Below are 11,073 nucleotides of genomic sequence, written 5' to 3' on the forward strand. Positions count from 1 at the left end.
CGGTGCCTGCCAGCTGAATTTCAGCCCTGGATGGCCACCCAATCCACAGCGACAAGGAGACATCTTGCCTGCGCAATGCATTGTTTACCCAAATGCCTACTGGATGTCTCGACCTGGAATTCCCACAAGGAACTCAAGTTAGCATCTCAAACTGATCTCAAAATCCAAGCCCCAAGCCTGCCGCAGCTGGAGTGTAACTGTGTCTGAGTTTAGGGCTCCACTTCTCCTTCATGCCTTAGGGCCAGGAGGTCCCTTCAACTCCATCAATTAAAACTGTCCCATCCTCCCTGCTCACACTCCCCCTGCTTCAGTCCAGACCCTCACTATCTCCACCGGGGCTCTTACCTGGGTCTTCTCTGGTCTCCTTGCCCCCGACTCCTGCTCCTCCAATGCACCTTCCATTCTGCAAAGTGATCTTTCTAATACCCAAACCCCTTAGCATGACATGTAAAAATATTCTTGGGGATGATTGTAAGCTTACCTCTCACCAGCCTTCTCCCATCCTCATGCTATATACTCCAGAAATAATCAGCCACTTAGCAGTCCCCAAACAAGCCCTGCTAGTTCACACAGATTTATGTCATTCTGTATAAAGAAGCATAACAAGTGATACCCCATTCCAGGTAAGAGCATGGACTCCAGAGCCAGACTGCTGAGTTTGAATGTTGGCTCTGTTACTTACTACCTGGGACCTTGGGCAAGATCCTTAACCTTTCTGTGCCTCAGTTTCCTCATCTGAAAAATGGGTTGTTGTGGGAATAGAAAGAGTTAACACATGTAAAGCACTATGGCACCTTATAGGTGCATACCAGTGTTAGCTCTTATGATGTGCATAAGGTGAAGCCAAAAAAGAAGTCAGGGGCTGGCCCAGTGGTGTAGAGGTTAAGTTCATGTGCTCTACTCCAGTGGCCCGGGATTCGCGGGTTCGGATCCCAGGCGCAGACCTAAGCACCGCTTATCAAGCCATGCTCTGGCAGGTGTCCCACATATAAAGTAGGAAGATGGGCATGGATGTTAGCCCAGGGCCAATCTTCCTCAGCAAAAAGAAGAGGATTGGCAACAGATGTTAGCTCAGGGCTAATCTTCCTCACAAAAAAAAAAAAGAAGAAGAAGAAGAGTCAAAAAAGGTTTATACATAGAAAAAGAAAAAACACTCCTTATATCCATGGATGTAGGTCAGCCACAAGGCTCCACATTCCAATTCTGAAATTTTAAACCATCTCTCCCCTCATCCCAAGACAACTCAGACATCTAGGTTCTTAGATCCCTTCAACACAGATGCCTGAATATCAGTCTCCTCAGTTCCCTCTGACACCAGGCTTACGCCATGAAGTTTATGGAACGTCAATGTGGCTTCAGGACAAGTCCTGGAAAGGCTTTCTAATTCTTCTTAGGTGTTCTGCTTTCCTCTCTTAAAGGTGATTAGGATAGTGCTTCCTCACCCTTGAAATGACTCAGGAGAAATGAGAGTTAGTTCTCTACTTAACACTGTCACTAGGTTTCCTTAAGACTAAATAATAATACGAAATGACCTCTCTTTCTATTTACAAACAATAAAGAGACCAGTTAGAGCAAATACCAGAGAAACTGTGGGGTACTGTGTTACGGTCACACTGTTTTCGCCTTCTGCAGTAAGCACTGGCTTGTGACCCTTTTCCTTCCTGCAAGCTGCTTTCACAATCAACCCTTCCCACCAGGATGGGGACCCAGGCAACAATAACACCCATGATATATGGAGAACTTACTGAATGATAAGACTTTTGAATACATTATGGTGTCTGGCTAAGAGTTGTCTCCCAAAATCCATTCTCCCCTTCTTCCTCCGTGGTGAGCTACATTTGACCGTGTGGGTGAAGACGACGGGAGCAGCTGCCCCTGGTGCAGAGAGGGAGCCCCACACTGCGGATGGCGGAGCTGTCTGGGTCCCTGGATGACCCCCTGGAACAGAACCTGCCCTGGAAGGTTACTAGAGAGGACAAACTTCCAAATGAGGGATCTCTTTGTTACAGCACCTTAGCCAAACACCAGCTAACACAATTACCTTGGTTAATCCTAAAATACACAGGGAAAGAATGGTATTAGTACCTCCTACCTCACAGGGTTACTGTGAGGATGAAATGAGAGGCTTGTGGAGTCCTTACAACAGGCATTTGTGGTACTATTATCATCCCCATTTTACAGATGAGGAAGTGGTAAGTGAAATGCTCCAGACCATCTAGTTAACACATGGTAGAGCCAGGACTGGAGCTCAGACATCTAACCCCGGAGCTGATCTTGTAATCCCCATGCTATTGCACTTCAAGAAGGATAAATGAAATAATACGTAAAAGGCCTGACCGAGTGCCGGGGTTGGTACCTAATTGTGCTCAGGGGAGCATCATCGTTGAGAGCGTGGCCGATGGACATCCAGTGACATCCAATTCTGCTCTGCTCTTACTAGATTTGTGACTGAGCCACAAGCCCCGGTTTTCTCCTACGTAAAATGAGAGTGATATTGCCAATCTCATAAAGCTGTAGATTAAAGAAGGTAACATGTACGAAGAGCTTAGGACCGAGGCAGGGAGGACTGGCGTTCAGTAATGTGGGTATCAGGAGCAAGCAGGGGGGCGCTGGGGCCTCCCGCCCTCCCCCGCCTGGTCAACTGCTTCCTCTTTGCGAGGCTGGGAATCATAACCAACATTTGTGCAAGCTCCCACCCAGGAGAGCAGCACCACATCATCCCTGCACCTGGGAGGCACAGAAGGCAGGAATTATGACGGTTCTCATTTTGTGGATAGGAAACGGAGACACAAGATTCCCAGAAGCACATTAGGGGTAAGCCGGGGTTCAGACTTAGAGCTCCAAATCTCTGATCGGTGGCACGCTGTATGGCCGCTCACCCAGCTGCCTCTCCTCCCAGAACGTTCTGGGTTAGACAGAGGAGCACTTCTCCATGAATGAATGAGCGAATGAATACATTAAAAAAATTTTTTTAATTAATTTGACAAATGAAAAGAGGGTTCCAGGTGTACAAAGGTTAAACCTAGGTCCCACCATGCGGTAGCTGTGGCTCTTTGGCCCTACCAGCCTCAGTTTCCCAGTCATTAAAATAAGGATTCGAACACCTACTTGGCAAGATCCCCTGAGCATCGAATGAAGCGGTGTGTGTAACCACCCGGCAGTGTACCTGGCACAGATTAGCTTTCTATAAACGGCAACAAACTCTGACTACCGTTTGCCCTGGGACAATACCTGCCAGGCACTGAGAGAGACCCTGCGGCGGGGCGGGGCGCGACAGCACAGCAGGCGTCTGGGGAAGTGAAAGAGGAGACGGTTTGTTGGATTAGGGAACCGAGCGCCAGGAACAGGCGCTCCTCTACTCGTGTGACCCGGCCTCTCCAGCCGGGCCCCGGGACTCCCAGAGGGCGCGCCCCGGGTCCCACCTGCCGGGCAGCGGGCGCGCCGGGCGGGGGGACCTCGCACCCACCGCCCACCCTCCCGAAGCGAGCCCCAGCGCCCCTCTGCAGGCTGTGCGGAGGTCCCGCCGCCAGAGTCCGAGAGGACAAGCCCAGCTCCGGGCCCCGAGTGTGGTGGCGAGTCTCCCGACTCCCCCGGGAAGGAGGGGTGGAGACGTTTTCGGATCGCGAGCACAGGGCAAGAAGCCCGCTTCAAGGCAGTGAAACAGACCCCCGGCGCCTCCGCCCACGTGGCGCCAGCTCTCCCTACGCCGTCCCCCCTCCCCACCCCCCTCCCCACCCCCCTCCCCACCCCCCTCCCCACCCTCCCTACCTGCTGAAGTGCCCCACTTGGTCAAAAATCGGCTCCACGTTGTGAGACCCCATGGTGCGGCCGTGCTCTGCGCTCCGAAGCGGGACGCGCCGAGCTCGCCGCGCGCCCGGGGCTGCGGGCACCGCGCCCGGCCCCGCCCCTCCCCGCCCCGGCCCGCCGCGCCCCCCGGGCCCGCCCCGGCCTCCGCGTCCCCTGACCGTCCAAGTGCTCGGGACGCGCGCGGGCCGGCTCTGATCCTCCCTCGGTTGCCCAGTCCCTCCTCCCCTCCCCAGCAGCCTCTGTCTTCTCCCCGCCAACGCGGCCGCTTCCCCAGCGCGCTGTGCCCCCGCAGCCCCGGTGCCCTCACCCCCAGCCCCGCCACTTCCCGCGCCCTCCCCGCCGCCCCGTCCCACTCTTGACACTCACCATGTCCGCGTGGTCGCCACTTCCCGCGCCACTCCCGGCGCCTCGGGATGGTTGGTCACCCGACAGCGCAAGGCGGGAATGCAGAGGTCCAGATTCGGTCTGCGGGCCGCAAGAACTGCAGGATGACACGCCGTACAACAACCATGCCGCTCAAACTTTCGTGCTGAAGTACTTGGTTTTATGTGTACGTTACTGGACTCCACTCTTTGACAAGCACAAATATCGCTTTCTCAGAGTCCAACGATTTGAGAGCCACGACGGGGGTCTGTCTACCAGAGCAGAGCATAAATGGCTTCTGAGGACCCTGAGAAGTGGCAGGATCGCGCGGGGCTGTGTTAAAGATGTTACGTTAACCAAAGGGCAAAGGAACTCCCTGGGTAGAGACTGAAGCAGAACGATAACAACTACAAACTCGTACTTGAATAGGATTTGAAAAAGAGGAAAGCCCGCCTTCCAATGTACTTCCCTCACCTACTTGTCAGAGCCTGAAATAGCACCATTGAAGATTTACTCATTTTTGCTGTGTATAGTCCATTCTAGACGTTTTCTTTTGACATGCAAATACTCCTGGAATGATTAATCCACTAAATAATTTGGAGTGGATTTTTTTTAATTAGGTAGATTCCTGCTAACTAGAGAGACTTAAGGTGGGAAATCCTAGAGAAGTACAAATTGCCTGGGGGGTGGGGGGGAGGTTAGTGAGGAGCAGTTTCACCAAGAGCTGACCCTAGGAGGAAAGGGGTGGGGGCCCCAGGGACAAGGCAAGACCCTATAATGCTTCAAAGCACCAAAGGGAGAGATACCTGGAAAACATATGGAGAAAATTGAACTTTTATCTGCTATTCTAATTACACCAGAAAATTCCTTGAAAAACACAAACTACCAATACCCACTCAAGAAAAAAATAGATAACCAGAATAGCCCTATATCTATTAAAGAAATTAGATGTGTAGTTAAAAACTTTTCCACAAGAAAACCCCAGGCCCGAGTATTTAAGGAAGAAATAATACTGATTCTGCACAAACACTTCAAGAAAACCGACGAGTAGGGAATATTTCCCAATTCATTCTCAGCATTACCCTGATACCAAAATGTTCAGGCAATGACATAAGGAAACTACAGACTAATACACCTCATGAACATGGACACAAAAATTCTGAAAATTTTAGCAAAGTGAATGCATCTTTATATAAAAAGGACAATACATCCTGACCGAGTGAGATTTATCCCAGGAAAGCAAGAGTGGTTTAACATTTGAAAATCAACAATATAATTCACCATATTAACAAACTAAAAAAGAAAACTCATAGGATCATCTCAATAGATGCATAAAAGGCATTTGACAAAAATCTAACATCCTTTCATAATAAAACACTCAGCAAACTAGGAATAGAAGGGTCTATGATCTGTTTCTACCCATAGAACACTTCTAATATCAAATGTATGGAGTTTTTCCTCACAGCAACAACCAATTCTCCAGCTCTCCGAACATCAGCTGGGTGACCTACAATTTGATTCAATTCTGACACTAACTACTTGGAATTAGTATCAGATCCCACAAGTTAAGGGCTCAGTCCCGCAAGACTGTCCCCTACTTCAGAAGTCAATCACAGGTCCCAGGCCTCCCACACTTCTCATCAACTGACTATAAATCAGGGCTTCCCACCACCCCCTCCTCAGGTTCAGTAATTTGCTAGAACAGCTCACAGAACTCAGGAAAACACTTTACTTACGTTTACCAGTTTATTATAAAGGATATTATAAAGAATACAGATGAATAGCCAGATGAAGAGGTACACAGGACAAGGTATGGGGGAAGGAGCATGGACCTTCCATGCCCTCTCTCAGCGTGCCACCTTCCCAGCACATCGATGTGTTCACCAACCCAGAAGCTCTCCCAACCCCATAGTTTAGGGGTTTTTATGAAGGTTTCATTACATAGCCATGACTAATTAAATCATTGGCCATTGGCAATTAACTCAGTCTCCAGCCATTTTCCCCTCTCTGGAGGTCAGGGTACAGAGCTGAAAGTTCCGACCCTCTAATCATGCCTTGTTCTTTCTGGAAACCAACCCCCATTCTGAAGACACCAAGGGGCCCCCAGCCAACAGTCATCTCATTAGCATACCAAAAAGATACTCTTGTCACTTTGGAGATTCCAGCGGTCTCAGAAGCTCTCGTGTCAGGAACTGGGGACTAGGACCAAATATGATGACAAAAGATTTTCCTATCAACCCTGTCACTCAGGAAATTACAAGGGTTTTAGGAGCTCTGTGCCAGGAACTGGGAATGAAGACCAAATACGTATTTCTTATTATATCACAATATCACAGAAGGGAATTTCCTCAGTCTGATAAAGGGCATCAACGAAAAACCCATAGCTAACAGTATATTTAATGGCAAAAGACTGAATACTTTCTCCCTAGGATTAGGAACAAGAGAATAATGTCCACTCTCACTGCTTCTATTCACCTTTGTAGTGGGGGTTTTAACCAGAGCATTAGGCAAGAAAAAAGAAAAAAATGCCTCCAGATTGGACAGTAAGAAATAAAACTGTCTTTATTCACAGATGATATGGTCATCTATGTAGAAAATCTGATGGAGTCTACAAAAAAAAAAGCTACTAGAATAAACTACTTTAGCAAAGTTGCTTGACAAAATTAATACACAACAATCAATTGTATTTGTATATAGCAGCAATTTCAACTGGACATTGAAATTCTTTCAAATATCATTTCTAATATCACTAAAAATATGAATACTTAGGGATAAATCTAACAAAAAATGTGCAAGACTTATAAACTAAAAACTAGGTATGTGCATGTATTCTGCAACTTGGTTTTTCCCCTGAATATTTGTTTGTGAAATTCATCTATATTGATCCACGTAGCTCTAGCTCATCTTTTTCATTGCTACATAGTATTCCTTTATTCCAACACACCACAATTTACTTAACCATTTTGTAATTGATGGATATGCAGATTGTATTCAGAATTTTACTACAGCAATACTGCTATAAACAGTCCCTATCCATATATATTGGAGTTTTTCTAAGGTATATACCTAAGAATGGAGTTGCTATGTTGTACAGTATACATATGAACTTTATTAAATATTGCCAAATTGCTCTCTAAAGTGGTTGTACCAATTTGCCTCCCAGCCAGCAGAGTATAAAAGTTCTAATTTCCCCACACCTTTGCCAACACTTGGATCATCAGACTGAAACATTAGTCAGTTTCAAAGATGTGAAATGGTATTACATTGGAGTTTTAATCTGCATTTCTCTAATTAGTATCAAGATTGTACATCTTTTCATATGTTGGTTGGTCATTTGGATTTCCTCTTATGAAAATTTCCTGTTCATATTTTTGCACATTTTTCTATTAGGTTCTTTTTGTTTATGTTGATTTGTAAGTCTTCTCCTCATATTCTAGATACCTATCCTATGTCAGTTAAGTGTTATGAGCAATTGTATTTTCAATCTCTTTATGGTGTTTTTTGGTGATCAGAAGTGGTATTTTTATTTTAATAAAGTCAATTCATAAATATTTTCCTTTATAGTTTGTGATTTTGTATCTTGTTTTAAAAAGATACCTCCTTTACCATGAGGTCACAAAAATAGCCTATTTTCTTCCAAAAACTTAGCCTTTGGGTTTTCTTATTTAGATCTTAAATCCACTGAAACAGATTGTTTGGTTTGAGGTAGAGATCCAGTTTTGGTTTTTTCCATAGGTAAAAAAATTGTCCTAGTACTATTTATTGAATACTCTATCCTTTTCTCTGCATTGTCACCTCTGTCATCTATAAAGTTTCTACTTATGTGTAGGTTTGTTCTGGGCTTTCTAAATCTGTACCATTGGTCTATTTATTTTTCCCTGTGCCCATGTGTCTTAATTATTATAGTTTTATACAATCTGCTCCAACCAATCTTTTACTACTACTACTCCAAAATAGCTCTTATCAAAGTCACCACGATCTCCATGTTGCCAAATTCAATGGTCAATTTTCTATCTTTAATTTACTCAATCTCCACTGTTAAAGAATAATTATTTTAAAAGTTAAAATCATTACTGATGTGCAAATATAAAATGAACGCTTCAATCATTTTATTTTACTCATTAACTAATGAGGAAACTAATAAGATGTTGCAAGGAGTTCAAAGAAGAATTCAATGAAGCCAACATATAAAAGCAATAAGGAATGCCAGTACGAATTTACAAATAGATGTAGAACCAGTCTATCCACAGAGCAGTGGCATTTCACCAATGCCACCAATGCAATCAATTGCATTCCACAACGCGTTTCTATGGACAACAATCATTTGCATTATTATCAATTTCCTACAACTTACAAAATTGTAAAATAGCTCAAAGACAATGAAAAATAAAGATAACCCTAAAGAGAATACTATACAGACATTCTAATTTTTTTTTTTTTTTTGGCTCATTTCAAAGTCTTTCACGGTGTTTACTGGCACCACATGTTGGTTTGTCCTTCTTGAAATGTCTTCCTTGGCTTCTGTGCCACCCCAGTCTCTTGATTTTCCTCTTACCTCGCTGCTTGCTGTATCTCAGTCTCTTAGATCCTCCTCCTCTTCCCCTTTTCTCTAAATGTTGGAGTGCCCCAGGGCTCTGAGCTCTTCTCTTCTCTTTTTACACTCTCCCTCAGCAGCATCACGTACCCCAAGAGTTGGCAAACTACAGTCCATGGGCCAAATCTGGCCTGCCACCTGCTTTTGCAAATAAAGTTTTACTAGAACACAGTCATGCTCATTCATTTGTATACTATCTATGGCTGCTTTCATACTACAATGGCAGACTTGAGTAGTTGTGACAGACTGCATGGCCCAGAAAGCCTAAAATATTTACTATCTGGCCCTTTATAGAAAAAAATTTTGCCAACTCATGATCTAGTCCTATGGCTTTCAAAACATACGTAATGACTCCTGGGTTTATACGCCTAAGCTGACCTCACCCCGGCACTCCAGACTTGTTAATACCACCACTTCTCCAGGCCTCCGTCACCTGTCTAAAAGCTACCTCACACTCACCATGGCCACCTTCAACCCTGCTCCTCTCCAGGACTTCCCATCTCAGTAAATAGCACCACTTGCACCCAGTAGCATAGGCCAAAACCCTTGGTGTCTTCTTTTACCCCTCTCTTGTTGTCACACCCAACATCCTTTTCCATCAGAAAATTCCAGTTGCTCTGTCTTTATGATGGAGCCTGATTCTGAACACTTCTTTCTACTCCCACTGCTAAACTTCTCGTCCAAACCATCATCTCTTGCCTGGATTATGCAACATCCTCCTAACCGGGCTCCTTGCTTCCTCTCTTACCCCATACAGCAGGCAAGTGCTCCTTAAAAATATAATTCAGGGCAAGACACTCCCTGCTCAGCAGCCTCCTATCACACAGAATAAAACTGAGAGTCCTTACATAACCCTGGCTGCTTCTCGGACTCATCTCCTACCTCTGTCTCAACCACTACCCCACTTCAGCCACACTGGCCTCCTCACTCATCCTCTAGCACACTCCGGGCCCCACACTTGATACTTGTAATTCCCTCTACCTGCAACTTCTTTTATTTTTCCACTTTGACTTTCTGTTTATTTTTCAACTTAAAAATATGTCCCCCCCAAAGAAAACAACCACAACAATAAAACCAAACAAGTCACCCCATCCGCAGTCTGGAACTTTTCCTGTAACTTTTTTCCCCAGATTTATTGAGATATAATTGACATATAACGCTGTGTCAGTTTAAGGTGTACAATGTGATGATTTGATATATGTATATATTATGAAATTATTACCACAATAAAGTTAGTTAACACATCCATCACCTCACATAGTTTTTTTTTGCTTTTGTGGTGAGAACTTTTAAGATCTAGTCTCCTATCAACTTTCAAGTATATAATACAGTATTGTTAACTGTAGTCACCATGCTGTACATTAGATCCCCATAATATATTGGTCTTATAACTGGAAGCTTGTGACCTTTGACCACCCTCACCCATCTTCTCCACTTCACCCTCTGCCCCTGACAACCACCAATCTACTCTCTGTTACTACAAGTTCAGTTTCTTCTACCAGAGACTTCTGTCCCCAAGGAGCAACATGGCTCATTTCCTTACATCAGTCAAGTCACTGTTCAAACGTTGCCTTTTCTGAGAAGATTTCTCTGTTCCTCCTCAAATATCAGTCCTCATCACTCTGTAGCCCTTTATCAACATGCTACCCTATTTTATTTTTCTTCAACCTGAGATAGATAGATAGACAGACAGAAAGATAGATGACAGATTAGATATATAGATAGATAAATAGATAGATGATAGATAAGATAGATAGATATAATTTGACATCACTACTATAGAATATAAGCTCCATGAGGGCAGGGACTTTGACATATAGTAGGTGCTCAATACGTATGTGTTGAATGAATGAATGGACATAATCCAAACATAGGGAATAATGAAACAAAATTTAAGCAATTTCCTAAGGGCACCAGTTTCTCCACACATGAATGGAAGAAGACTAAGGCCCTGGCTGGAACCCTATCCACCACTCAACCAAGTCTTGGGATTTCCTAAAGAGGAGCCTGCTAACAATGCACTTGCCCTCTTAGAAATCCGACGAGCTCATTTTAACAAATACAAGGCAGATGTGTTTCTACCAGTCAGTGGAAGGGGTATGGAGAGATAGGGAGGGGAGAAACACAGGGACCTAAGAGAAAACAATGTTTGTGCATCCCTCTGAATCTAGAAGGAGAAGTTGTTAAATTGGGGGACTTAGGATCTTGGCATGTGAGTAAATATTCTGATGTCCTGTGGCCCCACAGCCAGTCTCTAGGTCTCAACCCTCATCCCAGCCTGTCTGTTCAAAGTCTCCTTGTAACCACAT

At 44.8% G+C, this 11,073-nt stretch overlaps 1 protein-coding gene across 1 annotated transcript in view; it reads right to left on the reverse strand.

The window, feature by feature from the left end:
* The window catches only part of SLC22A16 (solute carrier family 22 member 16), a 40,550-nt gene extending 36,702 nt beyond the window's left edge, over nucleotides 1-3,848 (reverse strand). Inside the window, exon 1 of the mRNA XM_087444002.1 lies at nucleotides 3,769-3,848. Within this exon, the coding sequence (XP_087300128.1) occupies nucleotides 3,769-3,821 (53 nt within the window). The 5' untranslated portion in view covers nucleotides 3,822-3,848. The remainder of the gene's footprint in view (nucleotides 1-3,768) is intronic.
* Nucleotides 3,849-11,073: the final 7,225 nt, after the last annotated feature.

The sequence above is a fragment of the Ceratotherium simum genome, chromosome 19, assembly GCF_057802395.1.
Source record: "Ceratotherium simum simum isolate JZ-2026a chromosome 19, ASM5780239v1, whole genome shotgun sequence".
Taxonomy (NCBI): Eukaryota; Metazoa; Chordata; class Mammalia; order Perissodactyla; family Rhinocerotidae; genus Ceratotherium; species Ceratotherium simum.